The sequence below is a fragment of the Citrus clementina genome, unplaced genomic scaffold (assembly GCF_000493195.1).
Source record: "Citrus clementina cultivar Clemenules unplaced genomic scaffold, Citrus_clementina_v1.0 scaffold_5, whole genome shotgun sequence".
Taxonomy (NCBI): Eukaryota; Viridiplantae; Streptophyta; class Magnoliopsida; order Sapindales; family Rutaceae; genus Citrus; species Citrus x clementina.
In genome coordinates this window covers 10,842,325-10,868,881 of record NW_006262201.1, presented here as the reverse complement: position 1 = coordinate 10,868,881, position 26,557 = coordinate 10,842,325, and the positions used below count along the sequence as shown (strand labels likewise).

Sequence of the window (26,557 nt, the reverse complement as noted above, 5' to 3'; positions counted from 1 at the left end):
ATAACTTCAAAATTGTTGGTGACCACTCTATCAAATCCACGCAATAGTTGCATACACTCACCGATGGGTTTGTCACAGATAACCTGTTAGGCATTAAAAATTGCCCAAATTAAACAAATGTTAGACCAGCTTAGACAGTAAACGGAACAATATTCTAATTTTACTTTATTTATAACGAATAAGTGAACAAAGGAATAAAAAGGAAGTTTGGCAAAGAATCCCGCAGCTAATCCCACCATACACCGCTCTGCAGGCTTATTTGGGAGTCAAAATTCTCAAAATGTACTAAGAAATGACATTTGTTTACTAATCCCACCAACAAGGAGGAAGTGACGTGAAGAGAATTTACTAAGAAATGCCAGTGTATTAATATTGAAGGAAAACATTCACAGACAACTTGCTTAAAGTTTAATATTTAGAGGCAGAACAGTAAAGAAGATGATATATATTGATACTAAAATTTGACCTGTGTTATCCTGACGTCAAGAATCACAGCATCTCATGTGGGCAGAATCTTCGCAGTATAAGATGCTTGCAAAATTGAAGCAGCATCTTATCACCTGTAATTTAATTAAGACAATAACTTTCCCCAACCATTTCAATGCATTATTGCCAACTAAATTCAGAGGGTGCTAATTAAATACCCTTTGAACAATATCTTCTGATTCGTCTCCAATCTAACAATTATTTCGAAGATCTAAATGACAATCACGCATCGATGGCATCAAAATTTGGCTACAAAGCAGCCTGGAAAAGGCTTTACTCTCTGAATGAGAGCATGAATTCGAAACAAATATGATGAATGAAGAAAATAAGGCATAATACCACCAAAAGTAAAACTTTTTCCCAGGGCTCTATGTTTCTGTTTGTGCTAAAACCAATGGAAACCGATGGAAATGAATTTCTAGGAATTCGACATATCAGCGAAAACAGGTATTCTGTACAAGCAAAGTAAAATAGGGTTACAAAAATTTTTAAGATTTATATGATAATTAAAATTTCAGTCACCATATAATTAATAGAAAACTTTGGACACAATGATTTTTTGCATACTAAGATTGCTATACAAAATATAATATTAGCATTAGGAGACCGCACCAAAGCATACCGAATTGAATGTGCCTTTTCACAGCCATTTTACAAGCTTTGAAGCTTTACGACAAATGCTTTTTCCAACCCGTGAACATGACGCACCCGAGAGATGCAAGCTATGAAATTGTTACTACAGCAAGCGTTGGAACATTTGTTAAAGAAGGAAGTTTATGAAAATACGCCTTTGGATACCCGTCTCCAGGAATCAATTCATCCGTAATAACAATTTTGAAGAAGTATCAACTGCTTTAAGTTCATCGACATCACAGAGATCTTCAACTAAAATAGAGCAGATCCGGCCATCACTATCCCTTCTACTGCTCTTTTCCTTTAGAGAATGCTTGAATTACAGAATGCGTGTAAGGCATTCTTATTCAAGGTCGAATGATCAAACCTTGCACAATGACAACAGAGGTAGTAGTTCCTTCGCCAGCCTAATCCTTGGTGTCAGGAATGTCCTCAACAGGGTACTCGAAATCAACCTAAAAATTAAGAATGAGTTGGAAAACTGTTTATGGCCCTAAAGAACTTGAAAATCAGAAAAGATTACGAATGAGTGACTAAACATTTTGATCGCAACTAAACATACAAACCTTGAAAATCTAATTTTGAAGTACTCTTGAATGAATGAGCAATTGCAGGAGATAGTGACAACTAAGTTTACTGCGAAGTCTCTTACGAATCCTTAAAGATGATACTTTACATACCACGATAACCTGATAACACATAGGAACCCAATGAACATTAAAGTGTATTCTGACAATGCAAATTTGTGGAAATTATCAGCTGTGGTTACCTGGACAATATTGCCAACACCAAGCTCCTTCCTCAATTGAAACATATGATCAGCCCACAAATGCTTTGCTTTGTAGCTTTTGAGAGCCTGAAATTGTTTTCGCAACAACAGTGAAAATTAGGTGAAAAAATTGATAATATTTGCATAATTCCATATGTTTATATAGGATAAACTGATCAAAGAATGAAACAAGATAGAAATGATGATCTTAGCACCTTAACATCATGCAATAATAATCATCATGTCTTTCAGGCAGCTATCCATCCTCAATTGAAACAGAGCGGACCCGGCCATCACTTCCTTCTTCAAAGTCCAGCAACCAAACGTTGCACAATAACCACAGTGATAATCCTTGGTTACCCCAATGTGCTCCATAGAGTTTTCAAAGTCAACCTGAAAATGAAATAAAAATGCAATCCAGGTAGAAATGAAAATTCTATAAATTAAATAAAATAAAAATGCAATGTTTGAGCTTGAGCTTGCTTTAACATCATCATAATAGGGAATTTTTATATATATAGTTACTTTTCTGTTCTTGTTTATTCACAACAAGATATCAATAGAAGAAGATGGAAATGAAATTCTATAAAAAAAAGCAAGTGAATTACCAGCAAAACATTTTAGCAATCCTTTGGCTAAACTATTCATTTTCATAATCTTGCTCTCCTGCGTGCATCATTAGAACCAAATTAGCGTGGACCTGCGAATTGCTAGTGTAGTTCTGACATTTCCTAGAATCCCTGGTGAACATAATTAAACTCGTATGAAATAAAACAAAGTGGGCTAATGTACTACTAAAAACAATCACACAATTACTTTAAAGAATTAATGTCACATAAATTATATATAAAAAAATACGATTATCAACATTACTGCAAATGTATCGCAAAGATTTTGTCTCTCAAGAAGTTACACATAACAAATATTCGTACATTAAAAAATAAATTACATTGGAATTTTCTATGATGTTGTATGAAATTTTATAAAAGACTACATATTTTTTAGAAGAAAATATAGAAATTTCAATAGACTATATATATATATATATATATATATATATTTTATTTAACCTTGATAAAATAAGTTTAACAGATTTGATAGCTAGGAAGTTTAAATTTTAAATAACTGAAATTAAAATATTATCTTAATTAACTTTTGACTTTATGAATTATTGATTAACTCTAACAGTATATATATATATACCATGATTGATTTTATAATTTTTATAACAACATCAGAGTGACCCATTAAATTAATGGTTGAAGTAAACAAAATTCAATATGCAAATCAAAATATTAGAAAAATATTATATATTCCTGTCAGACATTGGCAATATATAGAATTTTAATTCAAAATATAATTATTTTTATTACCGGCGAGTGATATCTTACGCCGACAGCATGATGTGGGGAATGTGAGATATCTTATGCCAGTTTTCTCCTTTCCCCTCTCTTTAATTTGGGGCAATACCCAATTCGCAAGGAAGAAAGACGTGGTATGTCTGTTGTCCTGCGATCTTCTAGAATTGGCAGTTCTTCTAGAAGATCACAAGAAAAAATACTCAATTTCTGCAGTGCCGTCGTTTGAAAAAGGTAATCCGGCAGCGCCTTTAATTTGGTGCAATACCAAATCGTCAAGGAAGAAAGACGTGGCATGATGGAGATGTTTTCCTTCCTCGTAATCCTATAATTCCACTCTTCCAATTCTTCCATGTCCCAAATTTCGAGTGATTTCAATTTGGGGAAGGCAATAACTGATGTTGATGATGAAGATGAAGATGAAGATGGGTCGTCCTCACTGCTTTCTTCTATTCCCAAAAACTCATTACCCACTCTTTTTACACTTTCCAAGTTGCGTATTTCGAGTTTTTCCAGAAGCAATTTTCCCAAAGGAGGCAAATGCTCACATTTAACGCAAAGGAGAAGATTTAAATTCCTTAGATTGGTTAGTGAAGTCAACCATTTGGGAAAAATGTTGCCTCGGTAGGATTCAATCTCTAATTCCTCTACATTCAAAGGCGGTTGTAAGACTTCAAGAAGTTGTTTATCTTTCTCATTCTTCCTCCTCCCTTCTTCGCCTTCCCCATCTACGACTTCACCAAACTCAAGACGCAAACGAAGGAGGTTTTTCTTATTGTGGAGTTCTAATCTCTCAGTCTCATCTAAATGTGACACATTACTCAGCCCTTCTATTCCACATTCTTGAAGGAGTTGAAGATTTGTCAGAGATTCAAGCCTACACGTATTGCTACCATCAACACCTCCACCCACCACAAACCTGTCTCATGTTCGCAGACTGGTTAATTTGGAAATCCCTCTTGGCAAGTGGTCTAACGGAGTTTCAGCATTTAGTAAACTCCTCATGTTCTTTAACTTCCCAATCCCCGCTGGCAATTCTGTAAGATTTGGGCACCACCTAATATCTAGCTTTTGTAAATTATATAATTCACACAAAGTCTCAGGCAGTCTCTCTATAACTAGATAAGACAAATTAAGATATTTTAAATGTATCAATTTTCCAACATTTTCTGGAATTTCTCTAATCCAATTTTCGTCAGGATGAAAAAATGTTAAGATCGATTGGCTTATAACTAATGCTCTTAAACACGCCAATTTACTAAATAACTCCAGAAGGATGCTACTATTAAGACCCCGATTGGGAAGACTTCTGTCATAAATTAAGAGGGTATGCAATCTATCAAGTCCACGAATGGACATAGGAAATGAAGCTCCTCCTTCAAAATTTAACCCTAAGTGACAGACTTTATCGCCAAAAGCGTTTATGACTAATTCTTTGGTACCACTAATTTCTAGCCACAAACATTCTTTTCTACTTACAAATTGCGCAAAATCATGTACTATGTCATGCACCTTGCAACTCATAATATTATCATCATTATCTTTCTTAAACTCTTGAAAGAAAGAGCGTGCTACTAAAATGTTGAAATACTCTTCTCCAATCATCTCCATTTCTTCGTCTTCATCTGCATTAAGGTAACCTTGAGCCATCCATAGATTAATCAACTCCTCTTTATCCATATTGTAGTCTTTTGGAAAGACAACACAATATGAGAAACATCGTTTTACCATAGAATTGGAGGGCAAATAGTTATAACTCAACAACAAAGGAGTCAAAAGACCTTGCCCAATCTCTTCTACTTTCCACATTTTACTATCTAAAATTCTTTGTCACTCTTTTATTGTACTTTTAGAGCGCAAGAGATTCCCTATTACCTTTGCAGCAAGAGGCAGACCTTTGCACTTGTGTGTAATTTTTCGCCTGATTGGTTTTAATTTTTCACGATCATCAAAAGAACCACTAGAAAATCCCATCATACGTGCAACTGACTCATTACGTGTGGTAACCAAAATTTTACTTCTGTGGTGACCATTCTTTAGACAAAGGAAGAATGGTTCCCATTTGTTGTAATTCCCATCCCATACATCATCTAAAACCAGAAAAAACGTTTTTCCTTCAATTGATCTATGGATATGGCTCATAAGAGATTGGAATTCGCTTAAACTAGAAGCTGACTCGCCTAAACCTTCAATGATTGCTTTGGCAACCCTAATCTCCTCAAAAGTGTCTGATACACACACCCATATAACTTTTTCAAAATTTCTTTTCACCTCATCATTATTATAGGCTAGTTGTGCAAGAGTGGTTTTACCTATACCCCCTAAGACAACTAGTGAGATGACATGGAGGCCTTTTTGTTGTTCACTACTTTCACACAACAACTTGTTTAAGAGCTCATTTTTCTCATCAACTCTATCGCAAACCTCTCCCTCATCAACCAAGGAGGTGGTTCGCACTCGCTCTGGTTTCTTAACATGGTTACTCACTTTCTCAAAAAATTTAAACCTATCTTTTTGAGATGCAATATCATCTAGCCTTTCATTGATTTCCCTAATCTTGACAGCAATGTTATGACGAAGACTGAGTTGTTTGAAACTACCAAAGCAGTTTGATACAGCACGAAAGAAGGAACGTACCTTCTTCTTGTGAGGAGCAAGAGCAAGAGCATTGTCATCATCAACGCCCTCAAGTTGCAATTTGAGCCTTGCAGTGGTCCACTCCTCCAGCACATCTTCCATGTCGTAAGATGCGTCTTTAAGCTGATCCAGCCAAAAAGTAACAGCTTTGTCTTGCTGCATTTGCCTTTGCTCTGCATCCTCCAGCACAGCTCGAATGGCCTGAAGATTGGTGGTAAGCTTTTTCACTTCTTCTCGGACACCAGTCATAAGCCTTACCTGCTGTTTCACTTCATCAGCCGCAACAGAGATCAGCTGCTCCAGGAGAGAGGAAACGATCGCTTCAACCATTGTGGCAAAGAAAACGAGAATTCTAAAGAGTTATTAGATGTGCTTTTGTTGCGAAAATACTGAAAGAAAAGGAGTTATTGCATTCTTTTATGCAGCATAGAAAAAGTTTATGCTTATCCCCACCCCACACGTCAATGATTGTAGAATGTTTAATTTCCCCGATTCTACTCCACTAGTTGTGATGCATCATTATAAATATTGTCAAGTTATGTATGAAAATAGCACAAATTTGGATCTAGTAATGACTTTATGATTTTTGAATTTTTACTTTTTCATAAACTTCTACTATAAGATTCAAATTTAATTACTAATTTTAAAAATGAGCACAAAAATAATATCAAGCATTAACTCTAATTCACAAAGGAATAAATAACGAAAAGAAAAAAGATTGGAAAAATCATATTGGTAAGTCAAAACATTGTTTTTTAATAATCTCAAAAAAATTAGTAATATTCATATTAGTCCCTAAAAAATTAATATATATAACTAAAAAAATCTTATTAGTCTGCATGATCATAATTTATTGAAATATTTTTAGCATGTGTTAGAAAAAAAAAAAAAAAGTTCCCAACTTCTCCACTAGTTAAATCTGTGTTAAAGTCTTGGTTGTCTTGGTTGGGAGGTGCCGCCCAAAGAAAGAAACAAAAGAGAAAGAAGAAAAAGAAGAAAGAAAGAAGAAAAAAATGGGCCGGCAGAAATGCTTGAAAAGGAAAATGGAAAGAAGCAGTTTGAAGAAGAAAAGGAGGAACACGGTTTTGAAAAAGAGGAACACGGTTTTGACTTTCTTGGCCATCATTTTGCTATAAATAGAAGTGCAAATGAAGAGCTGTAGTATTCCATTAAGAGAGAGAAATTTAGCATTTTTGAGAGAGAGTTTAGAGAGCTTGAAATTATAAGCTCTTGTTATAGTAATTTGAGAGTTTGGGTGTATTGGGGTTTTGGGAAGTGAGATAAAATACTACAATACTTGTAACTCTTTTTTACTAGTAAAATATTTCCTTCTGTCTTCGCCCGTAGACGTAGGTTAAAAACCGAACCACGCAATTTCTGGTATTCTCTTTTGTGCTTGTTCTTTATTTTTCTTCCAATTTTATTTTAACTGCGGTCCTGCTTCACCCACCAATTTCCTAATAGTGGTATCATAGCTATTGGTTGTATTTTTTGAGTCGAGTACTGTTCACGTAAGGGGTACTATTTACGTATACGGTACTGTTCACGTATATGGTACTATTCACGTATACGGTACTGTTCACGTATACGAAACTATTCACAAGAAACGATGGGAGCAATCCAAGAATTTTGCGGTGCAAAGTAGGGAATAGTGGTGTGAGTAAAGCACTTGTGTGGTTTTGTACATGTCTAGGAAAGTTCTGTCACAAAGGCGATAAGAGCTTAAGGAGTCTGGGTTTAAGTGGGACCATTGTGACCCCTCCAGTCTTTCCTGGTGTACATTCGCACACATACTCACAATTATTCAAGGTGGTACACTAGCTTGTGTGCGGTATTTATCAACAAAATGGCGACAAAGTATGAAATTGAGAAATTTAACGGAAATAATTTTTCGTTGTGGAAAATGAAGATGAAAGCTGTATTAAGGAAAAATAATTGCTTGGCAGCAATTGGAGAAACGCCCATAGAGATAACTGATGACAAGTGGAACGAGGTAGATGGCAACGCCATTTCTGATCTACACTTGGCACTTGCAGACAGAGTATTATCCAGTGTGGCAGAGAAAAATACAGCGAAAGAAATATGGGACACTTTCACAAAATTGTACGAGGCCAAGTCACTACACAACAAAATCTTCTTGAAGAAGAAACTCTATACTCTTCGAATGACGAAATCTACAATGGTGAGTAACCACATTAACACCTTGAAGGCTCTATTTTCACAACTCACAACGTTGGGTCATAATATAGAAGAAAATGAACGTGCAGAGCTTCTACTTCAAAGTCTACCAGATTCGTATGATCAACTCATCATCAACCTGACGAACAATAATCCAGCGGATAGTCTAGTTTTCGACGATGTTGCAGCCTCCGTATTAAATGAGGAGAGCAAGCAGAAAAATAAGGAAACAAACAAGCAAGTTAGCAGCAAGTGGAGGCACTATCGGTGACGAGAGGGAGATCAACGGAACGTGACCCCAGTGGGAGTCAAAATCATGGTAGATCAAAATCCAGAAATAAGAAGAATGTTAAATGCTACAACTGTGGCAAGAAATGACACGTCAAGAAAGAGTGTTAGAGTAACCAGAAGAGAAAAGAGGGCAAAGAACTTGAGTCATCAAATGCTCAAGGGTGTGTAGCAAGTACCTCGGATGATGGCGAAATTCTCTACAGCGAGGCAATAACTATTTCAGAAGGCAGAAAATGACTATCTGATGTCTGGCTTATAGACTCAGGAGTTACCTGGCACATGACCTCTCGGAGAGAATGGTTCCACACATATGAACCTATCTCAAGAGGATCTGTATATATGGGAGATGATCATGCCTTGGAGATCTCTGGTATTGGTACTATCAAAATAAAAATATTTGATATTACAATTCGCACAATTGGAGAGGTACGACATGTCAACGGCCTGAAGAAAAATCTATTGTCTTTGGGACAAATAGACAGTCATGGGTGCAAAACTCATGTGAAGAATAGAATTATGAAGATTGTTAAAGGCGCGCTTGTATTGATGAAGGCAGAAAAGATCGGTGCTAATTTATTCATGCTTAAAGGAGAAACACTACAGGAGGCTGATGCGTGTATCGCGTCAAATGGAGAAGAATCAACGATGATGTGGCATCTCAAACTTGGCCACATGTCAGAACAAGCTTTGAAGATTCTCTCTGAGCGAAAATTGCTTCCGGGGCTCAAATCGGTAAGTTTACCATTTTGCGAGCATTGTGTTACAAGTAAGCAGCATATATTAAAATTCAGTAGATCTGTTGTTAGAAGTAAATGCATTTTAGACTTGATTCATTCTGATATTTGGGAATCACCGGATATATCAATGGGAGGTGCAAAGTACATGGTGACTTTCATTGATGATTATTCCAGAAGATGTTGGGTGTATCCAATTAAGAAAAAGTCAAATGTATTTCTAGTGTTTAAAGAATACAAAGCACAGGTGGAACTTAAATCTGGTAAAAAGATCAAGTGCTTGAGGACAGATAATGGTGGAGAATATACAGACGGCGAGTTTCTTGCTTTCTGTAAGTAAGAAAGTATTCAGAGGCAGTTCACGGTGGCATACACTCCTCAACAAAATGGAGTGGCAGATCGGATGAACAGAACTCTTACAAAAAGAATAAGAGTTATGTTGAGGACTGCTGGTCTACCCAATTCATTCTGGGCAGAAGCAGCCAAAACTGCCTTTTATATAGTAAATCGATCGCCATCTACAGCTATTGGGCTGAAGACAGCGATGGAGATGTGGACTGGAAAGCCAGCTGATTATTCCTACCTACATGCATTTGGATGTCCTGTGTACGTGATGTACAATGCCCAAGAAAGAACAAAGCTGGATGCAAAATCTAGAAAATGTATCTTCTTGGGGTATGCTGATGGAGTAAAGGGGTATCGTCTGTGGGACCCCACTGCCCACAAGATCGTCATCAGTAGAGATGTTATCTTTGTAGAAGATCAACTGCAAAGGAGAGATGAGGATGATGGCACTGCAAAAGAAAAGTCAGAGACTGTGCCGGTATATGTCGAAAATAATCCAGAAGATTCAGATTCTTCTGAAGCAGCACCAGAGCACGAGGAACAAGAATCAGACGAGTCCGAGGCTCCAGAAGTTCGTCAGTCAACTCGTGAGAGACAACCGCCAGTGTGGCACTCGGAGTATGTCACAGAGATCAATGTTGCGTACTATCTTCTAACAGAGGATGGAGAGCCATCAACTTTCCATGAAGCTTTAGAAAGCTCAGATGTTGCTTTGTGGATGACAGCAATGCAGGAAGAAATTGAAGCTTTACACAAGAACAAGACATGGGAACTTGTACCACTACCACAAGGAAGAAAAGTCATTGGAAACAAATGGGTCTACAAGATCAAACATGATGGCAATGACCAAGTGGAGCGGTATCGTGCAAGAATGGTAGTGAAAGGATATGCTCAAAAAGAAGGTATTGACTTCAACGCGATATTTTCTTCGGTGGTTCGACTTACAACAGTCAAAGTAGTCTTGGCGATGTGTGCTACATTTGACTTACATCTTGAGCAGTTAGATGTGAAAACTGCATTTCTTCATGGAGAACTTGAAGAAGAAATATATATGCTCCAACCAGAAGGTTTTGCAAAAAGAGGAAAGGAGAACTTGGCTTGCAGGTTGAACAAATCTCTATACGGTCTCAAATAGGCGCCGAGATGTTGGTATAAGAGATTTGATTCCTTCATCATGAGCCTTGGATACAACAGACTCAATTCATACCATTGTGCATATTACAAGAGGTTTGAAGATAATGATTTCATTATTTTGCTGTTGTGTGTGGATGACATGTTGGTAGCAGGCTCCAACAAAGATCGAGTCTAAGAATTGAAGGCACAGTTGGCTAGGGAGTTTGAAATGAAGGACTTGGGACCAGCAAACAAGATTCTAGGGATGCAAATTCATCGAGACAGAAATAACAGGAAGATTTGGCTTTCACAGAAGAAAATCTTGCGGCACTTCAACATGCAAGATTGGAAGTCAATTTCTACCTCACTTCCTGTTAATTTCAAACTATCCTCAAGTATGTGTCCTAGCAATGAAGCAGAGAGGAAGGAGATGTCTCGAGTACCGTATGGATCAGAAGTGGGAAGTTTGATGTTCGCTATGATATGTACTAGACCAGACATTGCACAAGCAGTGGGAGCAATCAGTCGATACATGGCGAATCCTGGTGGAGAGCATTGGATAGCTGTGAAGAGAATTCTGAGATACATCAAATGAACCTCAGATGTTGCATTATGTTATGAAGGATCAGAGTTTACTGTCAAGGGCTATGTGGATTCAGATTTTGCAGGAGACCTTGATAAAAGGAAATCCACTACTGGTTATGTGTTTGCACTTGCAGGAGCAGCTGTAAGCTGGGTTTCAAAACTGCAGACCTTTATGGCTTTATCTACAACAGAAGCAGAGTACATGGCAGCTACACAAGCTTGCAAGGAAGCTATTTGGATACAAAGGTTATTGGAGGAGCTCAGGCACAAACAAGAGAAAATTTCTGTGTTTTGTGACAGTCAGAGTGCCTTGCACATTGCAAGGAATCCAGCTTTTCATTCCAGGACAAAGCACATAGGAGTTCAGTATCACTTCGTTCGAGAAGTAGTAGAAGACGGAAATGTGGATTTACAGAAAATCTATACGAAGGAGAACCTAGCAAATGTTTTGACCAAGCCGATAAATGTTGACAAGTTTATCTGGAGTAGATCCTCTTGTGGCCTAGCAGAAACGTAGGCAACATGATTATGGCGAAGCAGAAAGGATGGTGTGGAGATTGATTGATTCTCAATCAAATCTCCAAGTGGGAGAATGTTAAAGTCTTGGTTGTCTTGGTTGGGAGGTGCCGCCCAAAGAAAGAAACAAAAGAGAAAGAATAAAAAGAAGAAAGAAAGAAGAAAAAAATGGGCCGGCCGAAATGCTTGAAAAGGAAAATGGAAAGAAGCAGTTTGAAGAAGAAAAGGAGGAACACAGTTTTGAAAAAGAGGAACACGGTTTTGAGTTTCTTGGCCATCATTTTGCTATAAATAGAAGTGCAAATGAAGAGCTGTAGTATTCCATTAAGAGAGAACAATTTAGCATTTTTGAGAGAAAGTTTAGAGAGCTTGAAATTATAAGCTCTTGTTATAGTAATTTGAGAGTTTGGGTGTATTGGGGTTTTGGGAAGTGAGCTAAAATATTACAATACTTGTAACTCCTTTTTACTAGTAAAATATTTCCTTCTGTCTTCGCTCGTGGACGTAGGCTAAAAGCAGAACCACGTAATTTCTGGTATTCTCTTTTGTGCTTGTTCTTTATTTTTCTTCCAATTTTATTTTAGCTGCGGTCCTGCTTCACCCACCAATTTCCTAACAATCTGTAGTACACGACTCTATATATATATATATATATATGGAAATCCTTTCTCGCAGACTTCTGCACAAAATAGAGTGTGAGTACGGCATTTTATGGTCTAACAAAATTATTTTTATTATTGTAAAACCATTAACAATAACCTAAAATTATATATCTGCATGTTATTTCCTACAGAAATATGCAGAGAGAGAATATCTTAATTTCCAATATATAAGATCTTAGTCAAACTTTTATCGACATTTATGCAAAGAAGTCCCCACTCTTATAAGCAAAAAGTTATGCTTTTCCCCACCCACACGTTCGTAATTGTAGTAGCATCTTTAATTTCCCAGATTCCACTCCTCCGATGAACACATTTGTAGCATCTTTAACGTAATAATAAATATTCTCAAATTTGCCGCATCTTTAACGTATGAGCACGTGTTTTGTCTATGTCACGTTTTCTATCTTACTGAAATATCAGGTAGAGGAATTCGATCAGTTTCCCCAAGAGATGGGAAACGATGTCATCAGCCAATTGATGTTGGATTAAATTGCTAAATGTTCCGATTGCTTTTGTTGCGAAAATGCTCAAAGAAAAGTAGTTGTTGTGATTGTAGGCAGAGTACTCATTCAAACATTTTTGCATTCCGCTCAACCGCACCAATAATTGTGCAACATCTGCCCTGTTTCTCTGATTCATAATAATTATGCAGTCTACTCAGCATCCGCACTTGTAAAATTTCTTATATTATAAGTAATTAACTACTACAAAAAGCTTGGAGCAATCTACTGATGAACCTTCTGAAGTTATATAAAATAGAATAATCTTAGTGTTGGAACAATTTTAAAATAAATGATGTCTCATTATAAAGACATATCTAATTAATATAGAAGAGTAATCTTTTGATATTTAATAAATATAATTAAGGAATAAAGCTTTCAACAACGATTTATAAAATTGCTTTTGATAAAACTGTTCTGATGAAATGAAATTATGTGAAATTACTAAGAATTTAATTAGCCTCTCAAAAAGGTTTATTGATTGCTTGACTTCTCAAGTTTAAAATTCGAATGTCAAAACAGATAAAACGTTAAAAAATTATTTTGAGTTTTATCCACCCGTTAACCATTTTAATACATAAAACTCTCCTATTGCTTTAAAGTGTCATTTTTTGTTTTAAACAAAAAAATGACACTTTAGTATCATATGTTTGCAAGATATTCGGCCAAGAGTGTTGAGGGAAAGTACATACATATGGGGTAAATCTTCAGGAGGCCCCAACTTCAAACTTAAAATGTTAGCTGAGGATTTAATTTTAGACTGTTTTTCTATTTATAGTTATTATATAGTTGTTAGGAATTTCGAAATTTTAGAATTTTGCTTTTAGCTACAGGCTGCAGCGATTTTATTTGGCGACTTTGTACCATATGGGGTAAATTCTATTTGTCATATCGTCATAATGGAAAAATAATTAATACAATAAAAAATCGAGTTACTTGATTTTATTTTAATAATATATAAATCAAATTTCTATTATATGTATAAATTTTATATATCAAGTTCTTAGGGGTCAAATCAATCTTTTTATACCTAATTTTTAATATTTCACTTCGAAACCTCAAAATTTTTCCAAGCTTGTAGGGTCATGATCCTCGCTAGGAGTGGGCAAATTTGTGTTCAGATTAACTTAATCGGGTTTTAGGTTGATTGGGTTAGAATATTCAGATTGGATTGTATCAAATCAAAAATTCAAGTTTAGTTTGGATTGCATCAGGTTATAATTATATGGGGATCAAGTTGGGGTTTGATTAAAATAAAATTCGGTCAGCTAGGATGGATTAAGATAATGTTGGGATTAGGGGTGTTTTTGAGCCTATTTTGTTTATTTTGAGTTTTTTTAAAATTATTTTAGTTCTTGAAGATGAAATGAAATTCTTAACTCATTTGAATTTGTTTTTACCAATTTTCAACCAAAAAAAATGAAAACTACTACTACAAAATCAAATGAATAAAAATTGAAATGAACTACTACTATTAGATTGGATTGGATCCTCATCTCTTGGCCTTCTTATACAATAAGGTAACTTTGAGCCATCTATAGTGTAGTTTTCATTTTTTTTATTGGTCATTTATATTGTAAGAATTTCCCTATTAATATTGTTCCCAATCTCTTCTACCTTCTACATATCACTATCTAAAATTCTTTTCCATTCTTCTGTTGGTCATTTATATTGTAAGAATTTCCCTATTGCCTTTGCAATAAGAGGCAGGCCCTGCATGCAATTTTTTTATCATTTGGTCACTATCCTTAAAAAAATTGACCAAAAAATGCTACTTGCTTAAACAATGACCAACATTCTTCTTCAGTTAATTCCTTAATAAAAACAATATTTGTTAATCTCATCATGCTTGCTACTATCTAATAATGTGTAGTAATCAAAAATTGACTACTGTTGAGACCATTCTTTAAACAATAGAAGAATGGTTCCCATTGATTGTAACTTCCATCCCACACGTCATCTAGGACAAGAAAAAAAATATCTTTCCCTCATTAGATTTATCAATATGGTTTACAAGAGATAACCTAATATTTGTCTGTTGCCATTCTTGCATTATATGCGTACTCCATGACTTAAAAGATTGCTTCTTTGACCATCTATCTGATAACCTCCAATGGCGAAGCTAGCATCATTTGTTTGGGTGGGCTAGATTTTAAAAAAATTAAATTTACTTCTCAAAAAATTTGTTTTATATAAATGAAATTAAGCACACTACATAAGCAAAAATTTAACCATAAAACTATAAAAATACAATGTAAATAAGAAAAACACTATTGACGAAGTTGTGTCCTGTGGTTCTTCAAAAAAGAAAATTCATCTACTATCGCATCTGAGTCAATATTGTCTGCAATTTCTCTTTCGATGTAAATAACCATACAATTTGAAAGAAACTCATTCTCCATCTTGTTTCGATGTGTTGTCTTAATCAGTTTCATGGCAGAAAATGCTCTCTCTGTTGTTGCTGTTGAAACAGGAAGCGTTAACACTAAACGAATTAATCTATCCAACAAGAAATAAATCTGTGACTTTCTAGTCTCAACCAATCTTCGACACAATTCAGAAAGGAAAGTAATATTCTGAAACTCTTGAAGAGAGTGTATATCTATTTCAAAGCACTCTAATTGTCTTCTCAAAGCCTGTGACTCAATCTTAGTGAAATATTCAAGATAAAATCTTTCAGCAAGGCTGCAAATATCTTCAATTTTAAATGATTTAAATGCATCAATAGGATTTAAAGCTGAACTAAGAGTGAGGAGTTCCACAGTCTGTTCAGTAAATCTATTATTCAACTCCATCAATTGAAAATCTATCACAACATTAAATATATCATAATGATAATAATGCTCAACTGTAATATAATCATTCTGATGACAAGAACGTCCTCTGCCTTTCATATGGCGAGCTTTCATATCGGGCATATCTATCTCATTCTTTTCACAAAATAGAACTATGTTCTCAATGAAAGTTTCCCAACCATTGTCGCGCAGCCTTTGAAGAAGTTTTTTCGTAGTTGAGACTAAGTGCATAGCATTTAGAATATTTAGAGATTTAACTTGTAATGCTTGAGAAAGTAAATCACTCACCCCCAAAAATTTATTTAATAAATGCAAAATGAACACAAATTTTAAAGATGTCATTGATTCACATGCACCTTTAGCCTCTCCACATATGCTATTGTTAGGTCCACACTCTACCAACTTCCCAAGAACTTTACGAACAACACTAAACAAATCAAGCAACCTACTGACAGAACGGAAATGAGAGCTCCACCAAGTAGCTCCAGGCCGTTGCAAAGTATGAATTTGATTGGCCCCTGTACCAGTTTGAACTTCTCCTGAAGCTATCAAATCTATTATTTCTGCTTCCCAAATAGATTTTAACTCAGAAAGCCGTTTAGCATATGAAGTCAGAACATTTACAATTGAACCCAATGCTGAAAAGAAAAGCCATACATCTAGCACATCATTAGATGTTGCAACTAAAGCAATTTGTAGTTGATGTGAAAAACAGTGTAACTACTATGCATATGGGCAATCTTTCAAAAATAATGCTTGTAATCCATTCCATGCACCCCACATGTTACTAGCACCATCATACCCTTGCCCTCAGATATTTTCAACTAAAATATCATATCGTGCAAGAACATTACATATTTCTTTTTTCAATGTTACTACTGTAGTTTCCATGATATTGACAACTTCAAAAAAACGTTCTCGAATATACCCATCACAATCAACATACCTTAAAATAATAGTCATTTGCTCTTTATCAGATTCATCAAGTGCTTTGTCTACTAAAATACAAAACTTACCATCTCCAAGTTCCTTGCGTATCTTGTTTCGCACTTTGTTTGCAAGAATATTTAAAAGCTCTTTTTGAATGTCAGACGATGTATACTTAGCATATGATGGAGCATTTTCCAAGACAACTTGAGCAATTTCTTTACTACACTCCATTGAATGCTTTATCAACTCTATGAAATTTCCCCGATTTCTTGAATTAACTGATTCATCATGACCTCTAAAAGCACATGCTTGCTTTGCTAACCATTTAACAGCAATAATTGCGGTCTTCAATCGTAGCCTATTCTCCAAAAGTTGTTGTGAAGTTTGGGCATTAATTAATCTATCAATGTGTTGAATTTGGTTCCTCAAACAACCCTAACTCTGCATATTCTTATTATGATGAGAAGATGGACCCCCTTCATGCTGTAAAAAGGGACATTTTTTTCCATTGTTGACTCTCTTCCAACTAGAAAATCCTTCAATAACAAATTTTGGGTTGTTTGATGGAATTTCATAAAAAAGAAAGCATGGAAAACAAAATGCACCTTTTACCTCAGAGTACTCAAGCCATGGAAATTTTTTAAACCAGTGATAGTGAAACCTACGTTCTTGCATGCCATCATTAGTTAGTGGATAATCTCGTAGTTTAGGCTAATAAGGTCCCATTTTGATGTACTCCCTTCTAATATCATCACGTTGATTTACTTAATATGTCCCTATTTGATGACGTAATCCAGGATCACGCTCTAGATAAGTATTTCTAGTTTCTTCAACTTCAACCCTTTGAAACTTGGAAGTATGTTGCTCATTGGAATCTTGAGCATTAACTTGACATGGAGATAAAGACTTAGTGGATGATTGATTTTCACCTACTCTCTTAAAAAAAGAAAGTAGAGTTTTTCTTGGTTTATTTAACATTGAATCTGTAATAAAATACATTAAAATTTAGTATTTATTTTATAAAAAATTTGAAAAAATCGCAAGTTAAAAGCTAATTAAAAAAGTCAGCATTTAAATTAATTGTTTTACTATTTTATTCACTCATTCTTTCATGCCATCATTATTTTATAATTCCAAGAAGATGAATCAGCACCTTTCACAGTTCCACTTTATATGCTATCATCACCGTTTGTCACATTCTATTATTTTATAATTTTAAAAAGATGAATCACAGTTCACAAAATCAACAACTTCCAGTCTTCCACAATTCCACTTCGTGTGCCAACCATCATTATCATAAAATCATATTATATTCTGTAAACTAAAGTTTAAAAGGCAAAGTGCTTTGTACCAGGGGCTGCATCAAGAGACTAGGCATTCGGCGTCGGCTCGGCGGTGAGAGATTCAACCTGCGGGTGCGGGCCTTGTGGCAGTGGCTCGGCGTCACTCATGAGGCAGTGGCTGGGCGTCAATTCAAGCGCAGGAGACTGGGTATTCAGCAGCGGTAAGAGACTTGAGCAATTGTATTTTGGTGAATTTCAAATTCAGATTTAGTTAGATACTGGTGAGTTTTATGAATTGTGATTTGGGTAAAATAAAGATTCCTATAAATATTGGCTTTGTTTTTATTTTTTTATAAATATTAATAAAAGTAAATTTATAAATTATAAATAATTTTTTTTTCAAAAAGCTTACCCAGGCTGCAGCCCGTGTTAGCCTTCCCTGAGCTTCGCCTCTGCCTCCACAGTCGTTGTCTACTTCCCTTGAATGTCTTCGGGACGGTTGTCCCTTCGTGTGGTCACATCATGATAACAAGCGAACTTACTCTAATACCAGCTGACAATGAGGAAACATTAAAAGGCTATTAGATAATAGAAACTAGGTTTTTAAATAAAAAGTTTTATTGCGAATAATTTGAACAAACAAAATTGGGGTATTGAACCACTTTTATAGAAGCACAAATATTAGGAATTTACCAAAATAGGCAAATCCAAAATATTATATGATAATAAAATCCTTCTAATCTAAATAAGAAAAGGAAAACAAATGGAACTCAAATCCAATATCTAGAAACAAAGGATAAAAATCCCAAAAGAATCACGACAAATTAGAAAAATATCTTAAAACTAAAAAACAACCAAAAAAGAAGTGAATTTTTTTGCTCAACCACAGGGCAGGATAGCGTAGATTGTTCTGCATTTGATTCAACTTATTGCAAGCTTTGAAACGATATACTATACATTCAAAATGGAACGGATATCTGTGTCTCAAGTTATGACCTTCGGAAGATACCTACTCATTCTATGCAACCATCCTACATCAACTTGCCTTTGCTACGTATCTTCGAGCAGCTTGAATGGCTTGAAGATTTGTGGTAAGCTTTTTCACTTGTTGGAGAATAGTCACAAACCTCACCTGTTGTTTCACTTTTTCATAAGCAGCAAAGGAGTTCAGTTGCCCAAGAAGAGGGGAAGCGATCGCATCCGCCATTCTGACAAGGAAAAGGAGATATAATTTGATAAGATGTTAAGTGTGCTTTTGTTACGAAAATACCAAATCAAAGGAGCAGTTGCATTCTTCTTACATTGCATGAAAAAAGTTAATAGTTATCCTCCCCCACCCCACACATCAATAATTTTACCATCTTTAATTTCTATGATTCTACTCCACAACTATGGTACATAATTGTAAATATTCTAAAATTAATTTGTACTGGTCGGGTCAGTGCCATGTAAAACAAAAACAAAAACTCAAAAGAAAAAAAAAGGAAGAAAACAAAAGTTGTAAAAAGCATGCCTCACGAATAATTTACTTATAGTTAAATTTCATCCCACACCCTTATTAGATTGAAATACTTCAATTTACCCTCCAAAAATACGAAAACTTCAATTTACCTGCCAAATACTGTTATTTTTAATAGTTAACTGATGTTGACTTAAAAAATATGAGAATGCCCCTAACCCTAACTAATTAACAGTTTTGTGGAGTTAACAAAAATAATTTTATTTCGCCCCTTAAGGTCTATTATATTTCAAGTTAGACGACAAAAGAAATTATTAATAATAACTCCCTATAGAAAAAAAAAGTAAAAAAACCATTAAAAGATTAATTTAACTTTTACTTATATCTTAATCTATAAAACAAGTATGATAATCACAAATTTATTTTATGATATCACCACAATGAAAATTTAAAAAATAATTTTTACCCTTCTCTTGAATTTAAATATCTTAGGAATATAAATATTTAATTAATTAGTTGACTTTTACATTCAAAATACCATTTTACCTTTCAAAGTATCTAAAAGACAAATTAACGCGCAAAATTTATTGACATTCCATTAATAATGTAATTTGACGGGTTAAAAATTAAAAAATATATAAAATTTAGAGAAATTCAAGGACTAAAGCCTTAACCCCTATTTCTAATCCCAAATTTTTATCAGTTTCTTTCTTATTAATATCATTTGTTATAATTTTAATCTTATTTTTTTAATAATAATTCTTTTTATTGAAAGCCATTTTAGTATTTTTTTCCCCCAAACATAAAACTAAGGGGTAAAATAGTAAAATAATTAATAATTTATAATATTTCAGTATATCCAATATATATCATTTTCTTAGAATAATATTTATCATTTTTTTCAGTATTCTTAGGAATCTTGAATAGTAACTCCTTTTTAATTTATGATTAAAATGTTAAAAAACAAAAAGTTATAATCTTTTAAAATTTGAAACGAGTTATTGCAAAAAAATAATAATAATAATTTTATTCCTTATTTGAGCTTTGAAATATAATAAATTACCAACAATGGCATCCACTACAATTTATCCTTCATTAAAGTTTAAAATTGCAATCCATTTTTTTGTTTTCCAAATTATTTTTTCTTTTATTTTTGGTCTTCTTTTGTTTCCTTATTTCTTTGTCTTGTACTCTTTTTTTTTTTTTAACCTTTGTTCCATCTTTGAGGCTTTATCTTAATTCTTTGCATTAATTCTATCAACACTAACCTTGATAATTTTATTACGGTACAACTCAAATTTCTACCATCACATAATATTAGAGAGGTATATATTATATCCTTATTAATCAGAAGATAATTTTACTCCTATTAAGTTTAATTAAGAGGAAAAGCGAGAGAGATGTCTACTTTTTTTTTTATTACATGAGACTATTGCTCAGATTACAACTCATATTACATGAGACTATAACTGATATTTACAAATCAGACTATTATTGGGACCAACTTACATCAATGCTAATGAAGCTCTGCCCAGATTTTAACCCTCACAAATATTCGAGAGATGTCTACTCATCACTCATGGGTAAAGAAGAAGACTACCTTCACTCAATTAATTGAAAAAGAAAATACCCCTACAATACTTTTGTGGGAGTTCGAACTGCTGCCCTCCAAATTGGAGGGCAGCAGCCCTGGCCACTCGGGCTGAGCCGAGTGGTTAGAGAGATATCTACTTTATTCTTATTAATAAAGAGATAATTTTATCCCTATCTAATTTAATTGGAAAGAAAATTGACAATAACCCATGCACTCAAGCCAACTTTAAGTGCTTGGATGCATGGGTTGTATTGTTTTTTATTTAAAGGCTCAGGCTATGTTGGATCAACTCCAACATAGAACCAACTAATATCAGCCGTGTGATTTTAATCACTCAATCCAACCGTCACGATTACACTCAGTGGATAAACATTCCACATAGTCCACAAACATGAAGAGTAAAGGATTGATTGCATATGTATCCTCTCAAGTTCTCAACAACTTTTTCTTTAAAACACACTTTTAAAGCTAATCTGCAGATCTCTCCGAAAACTTTTCCTCTTCTAACTCCTCATCTCTTCCTCACCAAATCTTCGGAGGCAAAAATCTTTCTTGCCTTCTCCAGTGGATTCTTGATTTCTTTTTTTCTTTTTTTTTTTCGGTTGCACCCACCTCTTCCTTATGATTTGAGGATGTGTGTCTTGTTCTGGCCTTCTTCACCTTAAGGTGGTTGTTCTATTTCAATTTTCTCCTCCTTTGGTTTTGAGGATGGCTGCTATGCGTCCATTCAGATCTTGATCTGTGATGGTAATAATGTACCAGTTATAGTGATAATTTTGGTTTAATTTCTATTTTCCAGTACATAACCCTTCAACATCTCTGTCAAATGCAATGAACCGATCACAACCATTCATAATTAACCACAAAAAAAAAACACACACAGAGAACAATCACAACGACGATTTGTTTTGATCATCCCTGCTTTTTCTTAGCATAGCTCTTGGAATGAAAATTAATAAAAAGTGTCAAAAGGGAAGCATTAAACACAGCATTGAAGCACCAACCCAAGATCCCAGAGCATCCAAATCCCGCAAAATGATAATACAGCATCAAAACTGAAACAAAAAAACTAAACACGAACTGAACAATCTGACAGTCAGTGACCAATCTCTTCCACTTTGGCCGCAACCCCATCACACACAATAGATAGTACCCGTACATGATCACGTGCACACTTGCATTGGTGACAAGTGCGATAGGAAACAAAGACTGCTTCGTCTGTAACCAAAGGTAGCACATTACGACGACGGTTGCATGGTGGTAGACGTGGAGGAACGTGAGCCGTTGAACGGAGTTTGTCAAAATGATCAAAAGGGTGTCTAGGAATTCGAGTATTTTGGAGAGGTAGAAGATGTAAGCGTAGAAGAAGAGGGGACCGGAGGGAGAAATGGAGGGGGGGAAACAGAGGGTGTGACGGAGGTCGGGTGAATGGAGGACGATGGAGAGAGTGCAACCAACGGCCATGACGAGGGGGAGGAGGAGGAGGGTAAGGTTATGGACGGCTGTGATGGGCTTGAGGATGTGGGGTCCAATGAGAGGTGATGATGATGGTGATGTTGGCGTTAATTTGTGGTAGAGGATGAATGTGAGGGAGAGGTAAGTGAGGATGGAGAGAATGAGGAAGTCTGGGGAGGAAGCTGGGGTTTGGCTTTGAGTCCATGTGAAGTTGAGGATTTGGGGGTGGTTTACAAGCCAATATTGGAGTGTTGAGGTGATTGAATTTGAAGCCATGGCTGGTTTTTAGGGGGAGGAAAGATTAGAAAGAGATGATGTTGAGAGGAATGGGGGAGTTTAGAAAGTTCGGGATAATGTGAGGGGTATTTTGGGCATATAATGTTGTCTGAGCTTAAATTTTTGTTAAAAAGAAATAATAATAATAATAATAATAATAGTAAATTCTTTTCTCATGTCAATTTAAAACTCCGAGTGTGTCTCCAACAATTGCTTTTCTTTTTCTATTTTGGGATTTTGAATCATATTCTTTTTTCAATTCAAGCATGGCCTCTTCAATTATAAAATATGGCAAAAGGGGACGGGGTGTAGTGTCTAGGCCTCCGCGACAACGGCATCTTTGGACGTGGGTTTCATCAGTTTCCTTTTGGCTATTTCTGCTCAATCGAACTTGTGGATTTCGTGCACTCAACGTGGAACCCTTTTGAATGGACGTAATGGTTTTGGTGGGATCACCCAAGCCGAAGAAGCATGGAACTGGGACCAATTTGTTGACAAAAATTTAGGCATAAAATTTGGTAAGAGTTTCGTACGGCATAATTTTTAAGATACAACGTTAAGAGTATTTAGTAAACACTTACAATATTACTTGAATTGATCTAACCTCATACTCTAATATAAAAAATTTAAAATATCTTTAATAATTTTATCAAAATTATTGTTTTGACAATCATATTTATTACATAATATCAACGCTTATACTATAATTACCGCTAATACTAAAAGCTGATCTCGTAATTAAAAGCTATGGTTTTTTGGCGTTACAAGATGATTCAAACTTGAACTTGCCATCAAAAGTGTATCAAAACAATCACAAAGACACTCTGTTTGATAAATCTGCAGTACAATTTGCACAATTTAACTGGGTTACAGAGAGTGAATAAGATTCCAAAGCAACAGGCCATTATTATTATTAAGAAAACAATTCATCCCTAGAACAAAATTAACTTTTCTAACTTACTAGAATTTAACTAGAGAAAAATTGGAATATACGTCGTTGTATCACATATAGTATTTAGACATCAAGAAAAGAATCCCTCCAGCAGTGAACTATACTTGTCAGGAAACACCTCCCTACTAGTTCTTAGATGTCTCAAAGAGTTTGATGAGGACTTCCGAGTTGTATCTCTTCGGCAGGCAGCAAAATTGGGCTATTGACTAGGATTAACTCCCAAGAAATTTATGCGGTCACCTTCTTCCGGACTATCCTCTTTCTTCGCACTTTAGGAGCCCTTGCTTCCTCTTCAACAGAGTCGACATTCCCTTGTTTGATGCCAAGGAGCCCAAGCCCAGAGACAATGGCATTCTTTGATATCAACCACCTTGGGGACTTTTGAGTTGAGCCATTGACATCCTGAGACGGCCTGTTGTAAGCCTTCTTCAAAAGGTCATCTGACTGAAGTAGCGGATCCGCTTCCACTCCTAGCCAAGCAAGCCTTGATCTTTCTCCTAATTGGACATTCAAAACCCTGCATGGAATCCATTTGAGAAGTTGAACAATAGACAAAGTCCAACACATATAGGCAGTAAAGAAGAATTTGGACAGCAATTACTGATTGTTTACGCACAGGGCTGAACAAATGGGTTAATTAAGGCACTTAAAACTTGGAACCATAATCACCACTTGCATTTCCTTAGAAAACTACCTCAGAGTTCAGTTAATTTAAAATCATCCTTACGTATTTAACTGTAAAACTAGAGAAATTGTACTTCCGTAGCGAAGTCTCACTATTGTTAAGGATCTGGACTTGGAAAGGATGCAAGTTGATTAAGTAAAGAAAAATTGAAATAATACTCGGTGATAGATCTACACACTCCAATAGAAACCACACTAACATCATATCAGACAAATAAACAGATTCCCCAGTCAAAGTTTAACAAACAAAACATTAAAACAAGGGTAATTTGGTACGACCAGAATAGTCTATCAATGTATATAGAGATGTAGATCAATAAACAAATACGTAAAAGAGAGAGAGGGAGATACCTCAAAGCAGTGCTTAAGAACAGTGCTACTCCAATAACATCAAAATGGTTGATGACCGCTCTATCAAATCCACACAATAGCTGATATCTCATGTTTGCATATAGTCCAAGGAAAGCACCATAACCAAGCGCACTAGTACTCAAAGATGGGATTGTCACAGATAACCTGTCAGACATTAAAGGTGGCCCAAATTTAACAAATGTTAAACTGGCTTAGACAGTAAACAGAACAATCTTCTAAGTTTTCTTTATTTATAACGAATAAGTGAAAGAGGAATGAAAAGAAAGTTTTGCAACAATGTTTACCTGTCCTTTTTACCAGCCAGATAGTTTGACAAAGAACCTTGCACTGCTCCTGCAGTTAATCCCACCACACACAACTCTGCAGCCTTGTAAAAAATGGAGTGGATTCAAGTTCTCGAAATGGGTAACTTCGTTCAAATATATTGTTTGGGAGCTTTTGTAATGTATTTTGCAAGTCAAACCGGAAGGTGTTTCCATAAGAACGACAAGGAGCAAGTGACCAAACAACAAAAGGATTACATGCTGTTACTGTGAGCACATTTATTGGGGCAAGCTCCCATTCTTGCTTTATCCTATCATGACAGAAACAAACATTTATTAGCTTAATATATAAAATGAAAATAAAAAGGAAGGGGAGAGTCCCTTTGTTATGAAAGAAAAAAACACCTCTCCTTACGATTCTCCAACTCCCACAAAACAGTGCAACCAATTGTGGCAGCCTGCTCTAGTATAAGTTTATACAAAAAAGCAGGATCTGCGAGCATCCTGTGGCAACAGCAGTCAAAACATAAAGAAATCTGATGAGAGATCCAACATCTTAAAACCAATCAAACATCACCAAACCATTGGAAAGTGTATACTTATAATTTTTTTTTTTCCAAAAACTTTGTCCAAGATAAATGAATGTATAAATTTCTTCTACTAGTCTAAGCTTTAACAGTTTTCAACTCCAAACTTCTAAATCCAGCACAGATTCAAAACAGCCAAGATTAATTAGCGACAAAGCCATAAATACACAAATCACAAAGCAATCAAAAAGCAAAACCCAACAAATGATAAATTGAAAGTAATTCCAGGAGCTCAACAAGAAAGACTACCTGCCAAAGAATGCCCTCGAGAATCCCTGAGGAAGTGAACGAGAGATGAACCTAGTAGTTGTTGGTCTGGCATTAATAAGACTTCAGAGGAACATGGCAATTATTATTATTAAGAAAACAATTCATTGCTAAAACAAAATTAACTTTCCTAACTTATTAAAATTTAACAGGAGAAAAATTGGAATACACGATGTTGTATCACATACGGTATTTAGACATCAAGAAAAGACCCCTCTATCTGTGTCTCAGAGTTTCATGAGGACTTCTATGCGCTGTCTCTTCGACAGGCAGCAAAATTGGGCAATTGACTACATTAACTCCAACAAATTTATGCCGTCATCTTCCTCCGGACTATCCTCTTTCTTCGAGCTTTAGTTGCCCCTATTTCCCCTTCAATAGAGTCAACACTACTTTTCTTGACGCCAAGGAGCCCAAGCCCAGAAACAATGGCATTCTTTGGTATCAAGTATCAACCACCTGGGGACTTTTGAGCTGAGCCGTGACATACTGAGATGGCCTGTTATGTAAGCCTTCTTCAAAAGGTCATCCATTGATCTTTCTCCTAATTAGACATTCAAAACCCTGCATGGCGTTTGAGAAGTTGGACAATAGACAAACTCCAACACATATAGACAGTAAAGAAGAATTTAGACGGCAATCACTGTGGCTGAACAAATGGGCCTCTTAAGCCTATTAAAAGTTGGAACCAGATTCACCACTCGCATTTCCTTAGAACTATATCAGAATTCTGTAAATTTAAAACTATTCTTACATATTTAACTGTAAAACAAGAGAAATTGTACTTCCGTAGCAAAGTCTCACTACTGGTAAGTATCTGGACTTGGAAAGGA

The 26,557-nt window shown here is 35.4% G+C and overlaps 1 protein-coding gene and 1 pseudogene across 1 annotated transcript; both read right to left on the bottom strand.

Moving 5' to 3' along the window:
- The window catches only part of LOC112097918, a 55,343-nt pseudogene extending 29,086 nt beyond the window's left edge, over window positions 1–26,257 (bottom strand).
- LOC18040630 (elongation of fatty acids protein 3-like) lies at window positions 21,240–22,668 on the bottom strand. The gene has a single exon (XM_006431840.2). The coding sequence runs from the start codon at window positions 22,597–22,599 to the stop codon at window positions 21,781–21,783; it is 819 nt and encodes a 272-aa protein (XP_006431903.2). The 5' UTR covers window positions 22,600–22,668; the 3' UTR covers window positions 21,240–21,780.
- Window positions 26,258–26,557: the final 300 nt, after the last annotated feature.